The sequence below is a fragment of the Otolemur garnettii genome, unplaced genomic scaffold, assembly GCF_000181295.1.
Source record: "Otolemur garnettii isolate 467f Iridium unplaced genomic scaffold, OtoGar3 scaffold00002, whole genome shotgun sequence".
Lineage (NCBI taxonomy): Eukaryota > Metazoa > Chordata > Mammalia > Primates > Galagidae > Otolemur > Otolemur garnettii.
Window position 1 is genome coordinate 33164524 of NW_003852397.1, and position 19658 is coordinate 33184181.

At 37.2% G+C, this 19658-nt stretch overlaps 1 protein-coding gene and 1 pseudogene across 1 annotated transcript in view; one reads left to right on the plus strand and one right to left on the minus strand.

Moving 5' to 3' along the window:
* ANKRD28 (ankyrin repeat domain 28) overlaps positions 1-19243 on the minus strand; it is a 79572-nt gene extending 60329 nt beyond the window's left edge. Inside the window, exons 1-4 of the mRNA XM_023512669.1 lie at positions 19043-19243; positions 17131-17218; positions 8489-8631; positions 5068-5280 (exon numbers count right to left, since the gene is read on the minus strand). Coding sequence (XP_023368437.1) covers positions 5068-5280; positions 8489-8631; positions 17131-17218 — 444 coding nt within the window. The 5' untranslated portion in view covers positions 19043-19243. The remainder of the gene's footprint in view (positions 1-5067; positions 5281-8488; positions 8632-17130; positions 17219-19042) is intronic.
* Positions 14774-16960, plus strand: LOC105886865 (annotated as a pseudogene).
* Positions 19244-19658: the final 415 nt, after the last annotated feature.

A 19658-nucleotide genomic window follows, 5' to 3' on the forward strand; every position in this document is an offset into this window, starting at 1 on the left:
AGACTCGCTTGAGCCCAGGAGTTGGAGGTTGCTGTGAGCTGTAATGCCACGGCACTCTACCCAGGGGGACAGCTTGAGGCTCTGTCTCAAGAAAAAAATCTTTTAATCAAAACATACACAGGACCAACACAAAGGAAAGAAACTGTTTTGGAGATCCTAATCTCACAGTAATATTCACGATGGCATCTGTGTATGTACTGACAGTATAATAAAACAATTGACCTAAGTCTATACTAACACTATACAATGCAGATATCCTTAAGAAATCCTTACGTTATTACAATACTGGAGTATGAACGACATCAGAAATGCCTACTTAGGCATTTAATTCCATGAACTTATTTGAATTGATTCCATAAACTTATTTGAATTTATCAAGCAAACAAACCATACAATTGACAAGTAATCTTGAAGAATTTCCTTTGTTTCTTTGGAGACAGTGTAAAAAAGGGAGAGAAGAAGGGGGTGAGAATGTATACATGTGTGGGTTTTGGAATCAGAATAACCTGAGTGTGGATCTCAGTTCTGCCACTTATCATAAGTAAGATTTTGGACAAGTTGCCTAACTTCTTAGTGCCTTTATTTCCTTAACAGAAAATATGCATAATTCCATCTATACTTCATAGATTTGTTATACAGGAGTAAATACACTAGTGATTATTATAACATTTTTATTTTAATCATTGTTTTTTTCACTTGCCAGTTGTTTTTCTTTCAACCAAGAAAACAAAAAAAGCACAAAAGCATTTTTTAAGAAAAGTATTCTGGCTTCATCTTTTCAAAATGTTCCCTAAATGGACAAATCCTGAGTTTTAATGTTAATCTTTTGCGTACAGACATTTTTTACAGACAAAAAGTACAAAGACTTGTAATAAAACTTTGAGCCAGTATGGTGGCTCACTCCTGTAATCCAAGCACTCTGGGAGGCTGAGGCCACAGGACCTCTTGAGGCCAGGAGTTCTAGACTACCCTGAACAAGAGGAAGACCTCATCTCATAAAAAACAGAAAAGTTAGTCAGGCGAGGTGGTGCATACCTCTAGTCCCAGCTACTCTAGAAGGCTATGGCAGTAGGATCACTTGACAGAGTCTTGCTATGTGCCCAGGATGGACTTGAACTATTAAGCTCAAGGGATATTCCCACCTCAGCCTCCTGGGTTGTTGGGACTATAGGCTTGTGCCACTGTGCCCAGTTAGTGTCCTTTAATACAAGCCAAGAGATGGCACTATAATATTTTGACTTTCTATATACTGATCAAAAAAAGTAAATATGTAAAGTAAAAAGATTCAGATTATCAACTGAAAAGTCTGCCTTAAGACATGTTAGGAAGGGGGAAGGCACAATTATTTTTCTCTGAATTGGAGAAACACTGCATAGGGTTTTTTTTTTTCCTTAAGACAGAGTCTCACCATGTCACCCTTGGTAGAGTGCTGTGGCGTCACAGCTCACAGCAACCTCCAACTCTTGGGCTTAAGTGATTCTCTTGCCTCAGCCTCCCAAGTAGCTGGGACTACAGATGCCCACCACAACACCCGGCTATTTTTTGTTGCAGTTGTCATTGTTGTTTAGCTGGCCCGGGCCATGATCAAACCCGCCACCCTTGGTGTATGTGGCCAGTGCTGTAACCACTGTACTACGGGTGTTGAGCCTGCATAGGTTTTTTTTTTTAATCACCTCAAATCATTTTAGAATCTAATCAGGAGTTTTAAATAAGAAAACAGGAAAATCTATAAAAATCCTAAGAGATGGGTTCACAAGTGACCAAAACCAGGAATAAGCATCACATTTCACAGTTTTTTTTTTTAGGTTTAAATTTTAAATCAAGTATCTGGTATATTTACTTAGCTGACCAATATCTATTCTTAAAGAAAAGAATAGGTGGGAAAAGGCGTGCATGTAAGTAAAGAAATAAATGTAGTAAGGATCATGTTAAACCATACCTAGTAGTTCCTTTTAAACCCTATTCATTTTATCGCTACCACTCTGCAGGACAACTAATTTAAAAGCTTAGAGAATGAACTATTACAACTTTAATTCACATCCCAATTCTCAATCATAACTTGATCAAAGTCAGAAACAACAAAATGGAAAATGTGACAGAAGGAAAAGATTAATCACGGAGGAACAAAAAGGTAGTCTGATAAGGAGAACATGGACCATGAGGGTTAGCAAATTTAAATTTTTATAACACAGGGCAAGTGTCAAGAACCATCTGTCAATCAACAAAATAATAAACAGCAGTTTGACAAATATAGAAAATACAAGTGTCAGAAAGGAATGAATGTACATTCTTCCTGTTGAAACAACTATCAATAATTTTTGTATAATTTAAGAGCTGGAAGGGACCTTAGAAGTTGTCAAAATGGATAACATGTTTCAATGGAACTTAGCAATAAAATAATTGGACAACTACTTATAAATAAAGAGGTCATACATTCTTAGGTGTGATTAAGGCAACTTTCATGAAATCTATTTTGAAACCAACATCATAGGCTATTGTTTTCAAATCTACTTAATCATATCTACCCCTTTGCTAAGAAATTCCCTTGTTATATATGAAATATACCAATAAATTTTACAAACTAAGAAGGTAACTTCAAATAGGATCATTCATTGGTCTGAGCATTTTACTTTAAGTGAGTCTTTTATAGGCAGGGAGCATGGCAGGTGGATTGCTTTAGCTCAGGAGTTCAAGACAAGCAAGACCAACATTAAGACCTTGTCTTTAAAAATAGCCAGGCATTGTGGTAGGTGACTATTCCAGCTACTCAGGAGGCTGAGGCAAGGGGATCACTTGAGCCCAAGAGTTTGAGGTTGCTGTAAGCTATGACACCACAACACTTTACAAGGCAAGAAAGTGAGACTGTCTCAAAAAAAAAAAAAAAAAAAAGAAAGAAAGAAAAGAAAAAAAGAAAGAAAACACAGGCTTAAAAAGTAAAGAAAAAAGACAGAATACATAGGCTTAAAAGTGATTGTAGGGTTAACTATGTAGACACTGAGATGAATGAAGTGACTCATTATCATAAAATTACATTAAACATTCATACCTAAATGGCAGTGTACAATGTTATGTTAACACCACTGCACTCTGGCCATGGCAACATAACAAGACTGCCCTCCAAATAAATAAATAAAATAAATAAGAATTTATCTTGACATTCCTCAAAAGCAAAGACCACAATTTTTTTCAATCTCTGTGAGACCTGTTTAAGATAAAATGGTTATAGTTAAAAACATCTTTGTCTTTTAAATATATTGTACCATAAAAATAATGAAGGCAGCCAGGCACGTGGCTCGTGCCTATAATCCTAGCACTCTGGGAGGCTGAGGCAAGCAGAATCCCTGAGCTTACAGGTTTGAGACCAGCTTGAGCAGGAATGAGAACCCATCTCTAAAAATAGCAAGGCATTGCGGTGGGCACCTGTAGTCCCAGCTACTTGGGAGGCTGAGGCCAGAAGATCACTTGAGCCCAAGAGTTTGAGGTAGCTATGACATCACAGCACTCTATTGAAGGTGACAAAGTGAGACTGTCTTAAAAAAAAAAAAAGGTGGCTAATCTATATCATTAGCTATTACACATTTTTCAGTGCTGTTTTTTTATGATATACATACTAAAGTATTCAGATGTGACATGTACTGATGTGACTAACTTTATAAAGCATCAGTTCAATCACTGGTGTCCAGCTAACAAAAAAGCATCAAATAATTGGATAATCAAGTGGGTGGTGAATGAGTGGATGGATATATGATAAATGATCAACAGTAAAATATTAGTGGTAGAATCCAGGTGGTATGTATATGGGTATTCATTATGAGTCATTTGTGAAATTTTAGAAAAAATAAAGTATCAGTGTGTTACATGGAATAGTTATACAGAATAGTTGCTTTTTGTTTTTTTGGTCACACTTTCTAGAGTAAACATTTGGATTTTAGAAATATATGAAAATTCTGGAGCCAAAATAAATGTACTTTCACAGTGTAATTCCATGAGAAAGAACAAGCAATTAATATTTTGAGGCCTAGTGATATGGATACCTTTAATCTTAGCCTTTTGGGAGGCTGAGGCAGGAAGATCACTTGAGGTGAGGAGTTAGAGACCAGCCCGTGCAACAACAGCAGCAAAGTAGCAGCATCATAGCTCACTGCAGCCTCTAGCTCCTCGGCTCAAGTAAGCCTCCTGCCTCATCCTCCCAAATAGGTAGAACCATAGGCATGTACCACCATGCCCAGCTAACTTTTCTTTCCTTTTTGTTAGGACCTGGGGTCTTATGAAGTTGCTCCAGGCTGGTCTCCAATTCCTCACTTCAAGTGATCTTCGCATATACCATAACTTTTCAACATTTGTTTAGTATTTTTTTCCCCTTCTGAGAGAAAATTTATACACTGTGAAGCCTATGAATCTTTTTTCTTCTTCCCAGAGTCTTGCTCTGTCACCCAGGCTGAGTGCAGTGGCACTATCATAGCTCACTTCAACCTCCAACTCTCAGGCTCAAGCGATCATCCTGCTTCAGTCTCCCAAAGAGCTAGGACTACAGGCACATACTAACACTGCTGGCTAAACTTTATAATTTTTTTGTAGAGACATGTCTCACTATATTGCCAAAGCTGATCTCAACCACCTGGGCTCAAGTGATCCATCCCTCTCAGCCTCCCAAAGTGCTGGGATTATAGGTGTGAGCCACCATGCCTGGCCACAATCTTACATGGTCTCCTTGACAAATGCTTACCTATATAATACAAGGTCTTCCAAAATATAAAACGTTACCCTTACCTCGTAAAGTTTCCTCATGCTTCCTTCCCAGTTGATCCCTCCTCCCAGAGGCGACCACTATTCTTATTTTTCTCAACTATAGATTCTGGAACCCCATATAAGTGGAATTTCATCTGTTCCAGAACCTTGTATAAATGGAAAGAGTGTATATACTTTTGTGTAAGGCTTTCAACTCAGCATCTTTTTCAGGTTTGTTATTTTGAGTTAACAGTTCCTTTTTATTGCTAAATGGTATTTACTACCAACATTCTTTTAAACAATGAAATACTAAAAGTTTGGATTCTGAGTGTTTCATACCTTCATATTGACATCGGCCCCATTGCCAACTAGAAGCTCTAAACATAACGCTCCATGTGTTGATGCAGCGGCAAAGTGCAAAGGAGTAAATCCTTTTTCATTCTTTTGATTTACAATAGCACCACAGTCTATAAGTTCATTCACTACAACATCTTGTCCATTATAGCAGGCTACATGAAGAGGTGTATTTCCATAGGCATTTGGTTCATTCATCTATTTAAAGGAAAAAAATGTGAATGTAAAAGTAATCTCCCTAATTATCATTGCTGTCAGCTATTTTAGCAACCTTATGGTTATAATGGAATGATTAAAGTGAGAAACAGAGATAGGGATAAATACAGTTGAGGCTTACAATTCTAAGGTTCATTGAACATTAACAACCATTTTGGTGCTAAATAGATTTAGCACCAAATTACACTCAAGAGATATATACAATGTCTACATAATGATGAATCTGAATGATACCAAAAGAAATATTTTAGGAAAATGTAAACTAATGTATTATTAAAAGCCTTCTAGGTAACAGATTAAGTATAGAATTAATTCTAAGACTTAAAAAAGATAAACACAAACTGAAGATTCTAAGACATATTTATAATAGCATGCATCTTCTTAGGTTTTTCACTTTGCAGTGACAACACTGAAGTTAGTAATGAAGTATAGATCAGGATAAAAATGAATGGCATGTTTTTGTATTTTCTTTCTTTCTTATTTTTTTTTTTTTTTTTTGGTGACAGAATGTCACTTTGTCGCCCTCAGTAGGTGCCGTAACATCATAGCTCACAGCAACCTCCGGCTCTTGGGCTTAGGCGATTCTCTTGCCTCAGCCTCCCAAGTAGCTAGGACTATAGGTGCCCACCACAATGCCCAGCTATTTCTTTGTGGCAGTTTGGCCAGGGCTGGGTTCGAACCCACCACCCCTGGTATATGGGGCAGGCACCCTAATCACTGAGCCACAGGTGCAGCCTACTTATTTCATTTTTGCTACCAATCTGGCCTGCAAATATCTTCTAGCTTCATATGGTGACATTTTATCACAAGGTGAAAGAATGTGCTCGATAATAAGAAATAATTTATACAACTCAGTGGTTTTTGTTTTCTTTTTGTTCCTAATAAAATAAGGGAATACTTAAAAGTTTACAAGATTTCTCTGTAGTAAAGAATATGATTCAAAGAGAGGTCCAGATCTTGCCCTTGGATTCAGAGAGGTAATCTATGTTATACATGATATTAGTGTTCTTGTTTAAGGGAAGAGTTAACCATACCAGATACATGTATAAACCAAGGATGTGATATAGGGAGGGGGTTTGGGTCATGAGCTATCAGTGTATCTTGAGACTAAAATCAACCACATGAGCAATCAATCAATCATGTCTATGTAGTAGAACCCCAATGAAACAATGAAGCTCAGGTAAGCATTCTTAGAAATATGTTGTGCATGTTGTCACACACAGATGTTGGCAGAGTAATGTATCCTGTCACTATGAGAAGGGGAAAAGGGCAATTTCATGTTTAGAACATTCCTGGACACTAAGTGTCTCTCTTCCTTTGGCTGATCTTAATTTGTATCCTTCCCTATCATAAACTGTTATTGTGAGTATATAGCTTTTAGTGAGCTTAGGAAGTTTTTCCAGTCAAACCTGAAAGCAGCTTTTAGAGCCCCTCACCCAAAACTTGTAGCTGGTCATTGGCCTGTGTGGAAACTCTGCCCCATAACCTCATATTCGGGCCCAACTTATCACAACTTTAACATTTCTGAGATCACTGGTAACAGACATCTGAGGAAGTAACTTTGTTCTTTAACTTTAATCAAAGTACTAGATTTTGTCACCAGAAGCTAAAAGAGAGACATAGAATAGATTCTGTGTCTCCAGAAGAACCAAACTTGAAGATACCTTGATTCGGAACTTCCATATTATAGAACTTTGAGAGATTAAATTTCTGTTGATGTTAAGTCCTACATAGTGCCCAGTTTGTGGTAATTTGTTATCAGATCCTTAGAAAACAAACAAAAACCCCCCACACAACTGGAGTTTACATGTCACTCAAAGGCTGTATGTTCAATTATTTCAAAGAGTATACTGTTACCAGAGTTTACAAATGTTATTTTACTGTCATAAAATAAGTTTTAAGAACTGCATTGGAAAGAACTTGAGTCAGTGATGAGAAACAAGGTTGCCTCATTTATTGTATTAGGGATTTTTCAGGCTATTAAGTTAACTTTTTTTGAAACAGACACAGGAATTGATGTAGTTGAAATGAAAATTGCACTTTACAAAATCCTATATAACATACATATAGATTTGTGCAACTTCCTTTTTTTTTTTTGGAGACAGAGTCTCATGATGTTGCTCTTGATAGAGTACCATGGCGTCATAACTCACAGCAACCTCAAACTCTCAAGCTTAAGCGATTCTCTTGCCTCAGCCTCCCAAGTAGGTGGAACTACAGGTGCCTGCCGCAACAACTGGCTTTTTGTTGTTGCTGTTGTAGTTGTCATTGTTGTTTAGCAGGCCCTGGCCAGGTTCGAAAGTGTCAGCTCCCAGGTGGCTGGAGCCCTACCCACTGAGCACCAACCAGATGGTGAGCCAGGGCAACTTCTTATGAAATCCACATATTCAATAATTACTAGCTTGTTTTAGGCAGAGTGTTTTATATGTTTCTTACATCAAGAGCCTGTCTACCTCTACAGCTGTTATATATTGTTTGTTCAACGAGGCATCATCTATGTTATCTTAGTTTTTTGCAACTGTTCCCTTCTAGCAGAACTTTACCCTTTCTTTTAATTTGGTGTTTAGAAGAACCAATGAATTTGTTAGCATTGTACCTAAGAGTGAACATGCTAAGAGCAACAGTAAAGAGTAACATGGGTTTGAAATCTCCCAGTATTCATTAGTTACCTTAATTTAGGAATCAAATATATCCAGACAAAGCAGCATCTCTTTTTAACTGAAGAGAATTCTATGGTAAGGAACACTTACACCTGGTAGAGAAAAAGCCTTGTTTTCCGGCCTACCTCTTGCCAATCTCTCATAATGTGAACTGCTGCAGTCATTTAAGGGGAATATTAGAATATCTAGGCAAATAACAATAACCTAAGTGTCTAATGAATGTGTATCTGATCTGCTATTTCCCTCAGGTGAAATGGAACTCTACAGGGCCTGGAAAGTGACGGAGAAGAAAGACTGACAATCATTCACCCTTGAAAGGCATTTTACCTCAACATAATTTGAGTATTTATATCTCTTGCTCATTAATCAGTACATTAAATAGTAAGTAAAGGACTATAGATGTCTAGTTAAAAGATAAAAACATTATTGTATAAAATAATCTTTTACACCTGAAATAATGTCTGCCAACAACAGATTAAGAAAAACATAAAATGCTCCATTATTTTATTCTGTTCAATTTATACACCTACATCAACTCCAAGATCTAAAAGGTACTTGACTACGCTGATCATTCCACTAGAGGCCGCTGCATGAAGAGGTGTGTAAGACTTCTTATCCTTGCACGTCACTTCAGCTCCATGTGCCACAAGTAATTTCACTACTTCAATGTGACCTAAAAATGTGTTTTCACAGAAAAAAATTAAGAAACAAGTAGACGAAAAATATTAAATATAATATAGAAAATCTTCAAAGAAATTTAGAAACGTAAATTAATTAGATGATGCACAGCAAGTTACCAGTAAATCACGTTATAACTTGAGAGAAGACAGAAGGAAAATATAAGAATTTTAGATAATTTTGATAAATGTTGGTAGAAATAATATTAAAGTTGGCCCTCTGTGTGCACTGGTTCCACACCTATAGATTCGAACAACTGCAGAATGGAAAATATTTGAAAAGAAAAAAAAACAATTAAAAAATACCAATTTAAAATGCAGTACAACTATTTACATCATACTAGGTATTACAAGTAATCTAGACATAAGTGAAAGTATATGGGGAAGATGTGTTAGTTTACATGCAAATAACACACTATTTTATATAAGGGACTTGAGCACCTATAGATTTTGTTATGGGAGGGATGACAAATAGCAAGGGATAACTATAATATATTTGATTAGTTATTAAATGATAAGCTTGTAATTTTCCTTTTGCCTAGATCTTTTTGGTGTTTTTCCCCAAGATTATTTTAACACATACATTCTTAAGTTAGCTTTTATGTCTAATTCAGGAATATTTTGTTTTGTTGCACTTCACAGATATTTGATCGTGTGGTTTTTCTTTTAAAAATGCAAACTGAAGGCTTGTGGCAACCCTGTGTTGAGCAAGTCTATTGACAACTATTCTTCAATCAACATGCGCTTACTTTGTGTATCTGTGTCACACTTTGGTAATTCTTGTAATATCAAACTTTTTCATTACCACTGTATCTGCTATGGTAATTTGTTATCAGTGATCTTTGATGTTACTATTATAATTGTTTTGAGGTACAATGAATAGCACCTATACAACACAGTGAACTTAATAAATGTTGGGTGTTCCAACTCCTTTGTTCTCCCATCTGTTTCTCTCCTCTTAGGCCTTCCTATTCACTGAGAAACAATACTGAAATTAGGCCAATTAATAATCCTACAGTGGCCTTGAAGTGTTCAAGTGAAAAACAGTTACAAGTCTTTAACTTTAAATCAAAAGCTAGAAACAACCATTTAGGGAGGAAAGTTTACAAAGTTTAGTGAGGAAGACATAGTTAGCCAAATTGAGAATTCAAAGGAAAAGTTCTTCAGGAAAATTAAAAGTGCTGCTCCAGTGAAGACATGAATGATAAAGTTTGAGTGGTCTGGGTAGATCAAACCAGCTGCAATATTCCACCAAAACTTAATCCATAACAAGGCCTTAACTCTTCAATTCTATTAAGGGTAAGAGAGGTAAGGAGGCTACAGAAGAAACAAGTGGAAGCTAGTAGATGTTAGTTCATGAGTTTTAAGAAAAAAAAAGCTGTCTCGTTCAGTGCCTGTGACTCAAGCGGCTAAGGCGCCGGTCACATACACCTGAGCTGGAGGGTTCAAATCCAGCCTGGGCCCGCCAAACTACAATGATGGCTGCAACCAAGAGATCGCCCAGCGTTGTGACGGGCGCCTGTAGTCCCAGCTACTTGGGAGGTGGAGGCAGGAGAATCGCTTGATCCGAGGAGTTGGAGGTTTCTGTGAGGTGTGATGCCATGGTACTCTATCCAGGGTGACAGTTCGAGTCTCTATCTCAAAAAAAAAAAAAAAAAAGCTGTCCCCATAACATAAAAGTACAAGGTGAAGCAGCAAGTGCTGATGTAGAAGCTGTAAGTTGTCCTAAAGGGCTAGTTAAGATCAATGATAAAGGTGGCTGGCTACACCAAACAACAGATTTTCAGTGTAGACAAAATAGTCTTCTACTGTAGTGGTTCTCAACCTTCCTAATGCTGCCACCCTTTTACAGTTACTCATGTTGTTGATACTTCATAATTGTAATTTTGCTACTGTTATGAATTGTAATATAAATGCCTGATATGCAGATTGATTCTTCTCTTAATCTTTTATCTTTAAATAAGAAACAAGAAAAGACAAAACAGGTAAAGAGACTAGTAAAACATAGAAAGGTGTTACACAGAAAATAGGCAAGTCCTTATGTGATTTTTTTCTAGTCACAGGAATCAAAATAGCAGAAGCAGAACTATAATCTTTGGCAGAAAAAGAAAATGCTCTGAGCTCCATGGCTGCAATGGGAAGAGTTCTTTCAGCTTTTTTTTTTTTTTTGACAGCGTCTCACTTTGTCACCCTTGGGTAGAGTGATCCTCTCGCCTCAGTTTTTCTATTTTTAATAGAGACAGGGGTCTTGCTTTTTGGTCAAACTGGTCTCGAACTCGTGAGCTCAAGGAATCCACCTGCCTTGGCCTCCCAGACCGCTAGGATTACAGGCGTAAGCTACCATGCCAAGCCCACACTGTTAAGATTTTTAAAGAATACATGTCATGTTACAACAGAAAAGCCTGCATTCTAAGTCTCAAATTCTTTCTATAAAATTAGTTAGGCTTCTTAATGTATTTTTATAACTTCTACCTTAATATTTCCATAGAAACAAGGTAGGTATGAGAATGGGCTTTTTGTAAATTACAATCCTAAATTATATATCCTAGGCTTGTGTGTGAAATGTCTCTCCCTTTATAGGTAAACAATTTCAAACAGCTTTTATTACATTATGAAATGTGATTTTGAATCAAAAGTGCAGTTTATTGTATCTCAAACAAAAAGCAGTATAATTAATCAAATTATGCAACTAGATTACTGGCAGTTTTCTCATCTTAATGGTAGCTTGTTTATGCCAACAGTGAAGAAGCCTGAAGAATAAGTGGAGATGAAATCAGGAAAGGCATTTCCTACCTTTCTACAGTTGATAAATGAATATTTTTCTTTGCAATAAGTGGCCCAAAGCCTGAAACAAGTAGTAATCAGTTGGTGTAAAGTCTGGTGAATATTGTGGACGACAGAGTTTCCAAGTCTACCTTCTGTAGTTTGAACAGCACTGTCCGTATGACCTGTGGTCAAGGACTGTCTTGTAAGAGAACTAGTCTGCCTCTATTGACCAATCTCGGCTGCTTAATTGCTAGCATCCTTATCATATTTTCTAACTGGTTACAGCAGACATCCACTATAATCCACTGAAGAGGTTTCATGAAGCTGTAGTGAATGACACCAGCACTAGACCACCAAACAAACACTATTACCTTTTTCTGACGAATATTTGGTTTTGGACTGTGTTTTGAAACTTCATCTTTATCCAACGTGCCAAATGCTTGCATTGTCAAAAAGAATCCATTTTTATCACACATAACAATACAGCATAGAAATGGTTTGCCTTTATGCTGTGACAGCAAAGAAAGGCAAGCTTCAAGATGTCTCTTTGGACATTTAATTCACGTGGAACCCATGTATCCAGCTTCTTCACCTTGCTGATTTCAAATGGTCCCATATTGTTGGAACAGTAATGTCAAACTTGCCACTAATTAATTTGTAGGTTGAGATGGATTCATTTCCACTACTGCTTTCAGCTCATTATTATCCATTTGGTCTCCCACGTGGATTATCTTCAAGATTAAAATCTCCAGACATACTATGTGTTCAAAGCTTTGACATACTATGTGTTCATTAGCTATATTCTTTCTAAACACTTTGTTGATATTTCTAGATGTCTATGCTGCATTGGTTCTACAATGGAATTCATGTTAGAAAATCACACACATTTTTGTCTTATCCATGGTTTCACAAAAATTGCTCTAAAAAAATTTGAAAGATAATCATAAGCCAAAGGTGCATTTCAAAGACTAAGGCTATAGCTTCACAATAAAACAAGAAGTAAGACAGTGAAATGTCGACGATATCAACTATTAAACTTCATATTAAGAAATCAGACATTTTTACCAAGACAGAATCAGTTCAGGGTAACTAGGAGATTTCTCCAGTTTAGGAGCCTCACTCAGAGGTCCTGCTCTCCAGAGCTACCTCACTCAACTTGGAGAAAGCAAGGCCATCCCTCAGAGACTCACTCTGCAGTCTCAAAAGGGAGTTTTGTGAGTTGCCAGGTCTGTTTTAGCAGCCAAACAGGTCTCTGGGGTGCTGCCTAAGGGTGGCCAATCAGATTATCTCTTAATGATTGCTTATAGACAATCTAACATTTTAGCTTAAAAAGTATAATAAATATATAAATAAATGGAAAATCACATTGGGGGGAGACTAGCAGAACTTGGTAATATGAAAAATCAGAGCACATTAACTCCCCCAAGAGATGACAAGGGAGATACAGTTGAAAATATCACCCCTAGAGAAACTGAAGTGACAGAAATAGAATTCAGAATATAGATGCAAATAAGATGAATGAATATAATTGAGAAAATGGAAAAAGAAATCTAAAAACAAGTCCAAAAACTGTCTCAAGAAGTTAGTGAAATTTTAAAAACAAAGTCACCAAGGATCTGGATATAATTAGGAAGTATACAGCAGAGCTTAAGGAATTGAAAGAAACATTCAAGGAGCTTAAGAACACAGTAGAAAGCCTTAGAAAGAGTCTCAGAAATTGAAGACAAGAATTGTGACCTAACCAAATCATTCAAAGAGGCAGAAAAAAGAGAATAAAAGCAGAGCTTTCCCCGAAAGAATTATGAGACTACTCTAAAAGATCAAACATTTGAATTATAGGATTCCTGAAGCAGAAGAGAATCCTAAAAGCATGGAAGCTTTTTAAGACATCATGGTAGAGAATTTCCCAAGCATTGCCAGAGACCCAGAAATCCAGATACTAGATAGTTTCAGAATGCCAGCATGATTCAATTCAAACAAAGCATCTCCTGGACATACTATAATTAGTTTGGCCAAAGTCAAAATAAAAGAAAATTCTGCAAACAGCCAGGTGTGAGCAACTTCTTAACTACAAAGGGAAAAATAGCAAGGTGACAGCAGACTTTTCAGATGAAACTTTTCAAGCTACAAGAGAACGGTCACCTGTCTTTAACCTTAAGCAAAACAATTTTCTTTTTTTTTTTTTTTTTTTGAGACAGAGCCTCAAGCTGTCCCCCTGGGTAGAGTGCTGTGGCATTACGGCCACAGCAACCTCCAACTCCTGGGCTCAAGCGAGTCTCCTGCCTCCGCCTCCCAAGTAGCTGGGACCACAGGCGCCCGCCACAACGCCCGGCTATTTTGTTTTTGGTTGCAGCCGTCATTGTTGTTTGGCGGGTCCAGGCTGGGGATTCGAACCTGCCACCTTAGGTGTACATGGCTGGCGCCTTAGCAAAACAATTTTCAGTCCAGAATTCTGTATCCTGCTAAACTAAGTTTCGTTTTCAACAAAGAAATTAAACATTTTACTGAAATGCAAACATTGAGGAAATTTGTCACAATAGGACCAGCTCTGCAGGAGGTACTCAGACCTGTTCTTTACACTGACCAGCACAATGGAGTATTGGCAAAGTAAAGACACCCAGAAATTAAAGGACAAGCTGGCTTCCACAATGGCAGAAGGAATAAAACTAAGCAATAGATTCCACAAAACAAGATGAACAGAACTCCACCATACTTGTCAATTCTCTCAATAAATACGAATGGCTTGAATTTCCCACCAAGGAGGCACAGGCTGGCTGGCTGGATAAAAAAAGCACATGCCAAGTATGTGCTATCTTCAGAAAACACATTTACCCTCTAAGGATAAAACAAGACTCAGGGTGAAGGGATGGAAAACAATAATTCAGGCAAATGGACATTGGAAGAAAGCAGGGGTTGCAATTTCATTTGCAGATACAATTCCATTTAAATCAACAAAAATAAGGAAAGACAAAGATGGACAGTATATACTTGTTAAGGGAATGATACAACAGGAAGGGATTTCAATCCCAATCATCTATGCACCAAACTTAAGTGCTCCCAGATATTTAAAATGAACCCTAACAGATCTGAATAATGTGATACCCTGTACCTCCATAATAGCTGTGGATTTCAACACCCCTCTGACAGAAGTGGACAGATCCTCCAAACACAAACTACACAAAGTAACAAGCGACTCAAACATGACTTTAGAGTAAATGGGCTTAACCAACATATACAGAACACTTCATCCTAATGAAATTGAGTATATATTCTTCTTGTCAGCCCACAGATCATCCTCCAAAATTGATCACGTCTTAGGGCACAAATCAAAGAACTCTGGACAAATCAAAACTCAACAAAATAGAAATTACACCTTGTATCTTCTGGGACCATCATGGAATAAAAGTAGAACTCAACATCAATAGAAATCTTCAAACCCACATAAATTCATGAAAGCTAAACAATCTTATGGTGAATGACAGCTGGGTCAAGAAGAAGATAAAGGGTTCTGAGGTACTGTACCCTCCCTTGGGAGCCCACAGACTCCAAGAGAGGAACTGCATGCCCTCCTCTCAGACAGGTATAGTGCTAGGAGGCAACGCATGTGAGGATGTCAGGGGAGCACACTGCCACTGCAGACACAGGGCCAGAGTTGCTGGTCTTGGGGATCACGATGATGGCTCTGACCCAAGGGCACGAGGTGAGTGCTGCTGTTTCTGCTGTTGTTGCTGAGGCTTCCCTAGGCTCCTGGTCATGACAGGAGATAGAGCCCTCAAACAAAGAAATCTGGATCACAGAAAAAGCATTTAAGGACTATGTAAATTAATCCTGGCCAGCTGCATAGTCCTCCAGGAACCGGAGGGAGTGAGGATGCCTCAGCATCCCAGTGTATCCAGACAAGATTGATAGAATGTTCTCGTCTTCATTCTGGAGATGTTCACATCCACAAAACTCTACACCTAAAGAATGTTCTGAATATCCAAGCTCCAGAAATGTAAGGTAAGGTGTCCATAGCTGTACCCACTGATGTGTGCATAGTAGCTTATGGAGTCACTCCTTTACTGAAGAAAGGCAGCCTGATGATACTGCCACGGAATCTGGAGAACATGGTAGTAGCTCCTTCTCAGAATTGCACTATCTCTTTAAATGGTTGCAAAAAAGTCCTCCATATATTTTGATTCTGGGTGTCAGCATGTAACAGGAACTTCCCTTGGAATTGGGCTGCTAACAACTTTTACGTATACAAATAAAAGCACTGTAAATCAAGTTGTTTTTCAAAGAGAAAAGTCCTCAAAGATTCATTGTGCGTGGTTACTGGTATTCCTATCAGGATCTTCTGTTCTTTTGTATTACACCTTTCGTTTGCACTCACTTTATTACAGCTTAAGTTTTTAAAGTCTTACTTTGGACTATTTGAATTTATGGGAAGTACTTTGGGTTGTCTGGAATTACAGACTTCATTCTGAAATTCCTCTTCGTGGGCTTAAATGCCTTATTTTATTGGTGCCTTCTTTCATCATGCCTTTTAATTCCCAGGGTTACTGGTATATGATTTTAGAAGAAGTATGTCAGTACTACTGAACTTTAATTCCTACACCAGTTTGTTTTGGTTACCTCATAAGCTATGGGGAGTTTGGTAATGTAACTAGATGGAGTCTTTGAATATTGCTGGCTTTACTCTACCTCATACTAGAACTTCTGGACTTTTTTGGACATCTGAGAACTTTCAGACAGTTTTACAAGTATTTTTTATACATCCGCTGCCAGCAAGAGACAATGTTCAGAAGTGGATGATATTTGTTCAGTATGTCAAGCTGAATTTCAGAAGCCAATTCTTTTCATCTGTAGCATATATTTTGTGAAGACCTTATGGTTTAACCAAGAGAAAACATGTCCACTGTGCAGAACTGTAATTTCAGACCATATAAACAAAAGGGAAGAAGGAACTACTTCATCACATCTTCAGATATATAAGCTGTGTAAACTATTAAGGCCACAAAACATTAACATGAGTTGGTTACAGGTATTGTTGATAAAAGCATTAGTATGGATTTTCAGGGCTAGAAGAAAAATGTTTCCAAATGGTTTGGGAATATATACTTAGGTATGTAGTCCATTTCTTCAAAAGATTAAATGAAAATACTGTTTTAAAAAATATGTAATGCTCAACATAATGTATATGCAACATTTTTTCTATCTTAATTATTCAACAGGCAATTATAAAGTTAAATTGTGTTTTCTTGTTGATGTTACCAAAATAGCAGTTTGAAACTGGAACTAGTGGTTTTAGAGAACTCAGGTATTCTTTCCTGACATTGCTTTCAGAATAAAAAATATTTTTCATAATAAAAAAAAATCAGACATTTTATTCTTAATGACCTAGATGAACTGGACATAGTGCACTCCAAACTTCCTCCATTTATCAAGCTGGTTCCACCTGGGAAGTAAACTCAAGTACTGTGTAACTTTACACTACCCTGTAAGACAAATGTTATGTAAACAGCAAGAACTAAAACAATTTTTCCTAAACATATGTAAAAAGTACAGTATGTACTTTTACTTTTTACATACCATAAATTTAAATTTACATACTATAATTTTAGGAAAAACAATTTTTCCTGAAGTACATACCATACTTTTTACATATCATAAATTTACTGGTATGTAAATTTACATACTATAATTTAAAAAGTATATACCATCTCTTAAAAAAAAAAAAAAGTACATACCCATATATGCTGCCCAATGGATAGCACGTCTATCTTTCTTGTCAAAAGCATTAATATTGGCACCTCTAGACAAAAGCAGTTTGACCATCTGGAATAAAAGTAAATACTGTTTCACCAAAATCCTGAAGTAGAACTGTTTATTAATACTACTTGTGACAACTACCCATCTTAATATCTCTGGCACTGAATTTTTGCATTTGTAAAAAGGAAGGAGCTAGACTAAATATTGAAGGCTTTTTTCAAATATGAAAAAAGGGTTAACTATGGCATTACTAAAGTTAGGCACTGGTATCTTTTTAAGATGCCACTTTGTATCCTGATATTTTATTAACCAAGCTCAAATCTGGAAAGTCTACAGCTGGAATATTCAATAAGAGTTTTTATTCCTACTCATAGCCCCAAAAGTTATTAAAATGCAAAGTGCATTCTCATCCTGAAATGTCTTAAACTTAATTCAAGCACAAAGCCAGTATCTTAAATATGATTACACTGAAGGTCACTGCATAGTCCACTTACCTCACAGTGTACCAACAATAATAATAATGCCTAACCACATGTACAATGTTTCTTCACTAGTAAAGGCATTACAGGTTTCAAATAGGGATATATGGGACCTTAACTACAGTGGAGACAAGGATACTTTATGTTGCAAAAGCAGAAAAGTAGAGTAGTCCCCCCTCTTATCTGCAGTTTAGCTATCTAAATAGATAACCATGGTCTGAAAATAGGTGATTATAGCATAGTTATAATAAGATATTTTGAGAAAGAGACAGACAGACATAGCACATTCCTGTAACTTCTATTACAGTATATTATCCTAAACCATTCCATTTTATTACTGTTGTTGTCAACCTCTCACTATGCCTAATTTATGAACTAAACCTTATCATAGGTAGGTATAGGAAAAAATGATATATATAGGGTTTGGTACTATCTAATATTTCAGGCATCTACTGCAGGCCTTGGATTGTATCTCTGTGGATAAGGGGGGACTACTACATTGTGAAAAAACACTAGCTCCCAGACACACAATCTTGGGAATGTCACTTTACCTTTTTCAGTTTCTGTGTCTGCAATAAAAATGGAGGACTAGACAAAGTGGCCTCAAAAGTTCTGCTTTAAGGCTGGACCGCAGTGGCTCATACCTGTAATTCCAGCACTCTGGGAGGCTGAGTCTGATAGACTGCCTGAGCTCACAAGTTCGGGACCAGCTTGAGCAACAGCAAGACCCTGTCTTTAATAAATAGCTGGGTGTTGGGGTGGGTGCCTGTACTCCCAGCTACTTGGGAGCCTGAGGCAAGAGAATCACTTGAGCCCAAGAGTTTGAGGTTGCTGAGAGCTGTGATGCCATGGCACTCTACCCAGGGCGACAAAGTGAGACAGTCTTTAAAAAAAAAAAAAAAAAAAAAGTTCTGCTTTGTGAAATTGCTCATTGTCCTAGATAATTTTTTTCTACACTAACAGAACATCCTTTCTAGGTTGTATTAGAATTGGCAACATTCTCCTTTGTTACTCTAGATTGACTACGAATTTCAAGTGCATGGGCAGGTATCTACTAATCTACTAAGTAAATTTCTAAATTTAAGAAAGTTAAATCATGAAAAACATGTCTGAGGTTTGCTAAAGGCAAAATTAAAACAAAAATTAGCAAGACAGATATTTCTGTTTGCTTTTACAATAAACTGATGAATGAATATCGTATCTATTAAGTAAATTTCTAAATGTGAGAAAGGTAAATCATGAAAAACACGTCAGAGTTTGCTAAAGGCACAATTAGACAAAAATTAGCAAGATAAATATTTGTTTGCTTTTAACATGAACTGATGAATCGCTAAAAAAGTGAAGGTCATTGTAACTAGGGGGTAGATGGATGTAAAGGGGAAAAAAAAATCACTAATTAAATACCACCTACCTCACCGTGCCCACTAAAAGCTGCATGATGTAATGCAGTTCTCCCTGCTCGATCCGAAACATTCACATTACTCAGAAGAGGTACCAAAGCTTCAGCACACTTTACAGCTTTATTAGCAGCAGCTATGTGTAAAGGGGTTTGCCAGTTTTTGTCTCGAGCATTAACATCTGCAGAATGCTTCAGAAGTACCTGAACTGCTTCCTAAAACATACGAAAATAAAAGTTATATAAGACAAATAAGTGATTTTAAAATGTATATACTATGTATACATATATACACACAATATCTATGCATATACCATGTGTATATACACACACTATGCCTATATCTAACTATATAGAAAACAAAGTTCTGATAGAACCTATTATAAACAAGCATGAATTTACCTAAGAAAACAAAATTGTAGTGGTTTGGCGCCTGTGGCTCAAGCGACTAAGGCGCCAGCCACATACACTGAAGGTGGCGGGTTTGAATCCAGCCCGGGCCTGCCAAACAACAATAATGGCTGCAACCAAAAAATAGCCAGGTGTTGTGGTGGGCGCCTGTGGTCCCAGCTACTTGGGAGGCTGAGACAGGAGACTCGCTTGAGCCCAGGAGTTGGAGGTTGCTGTGAGC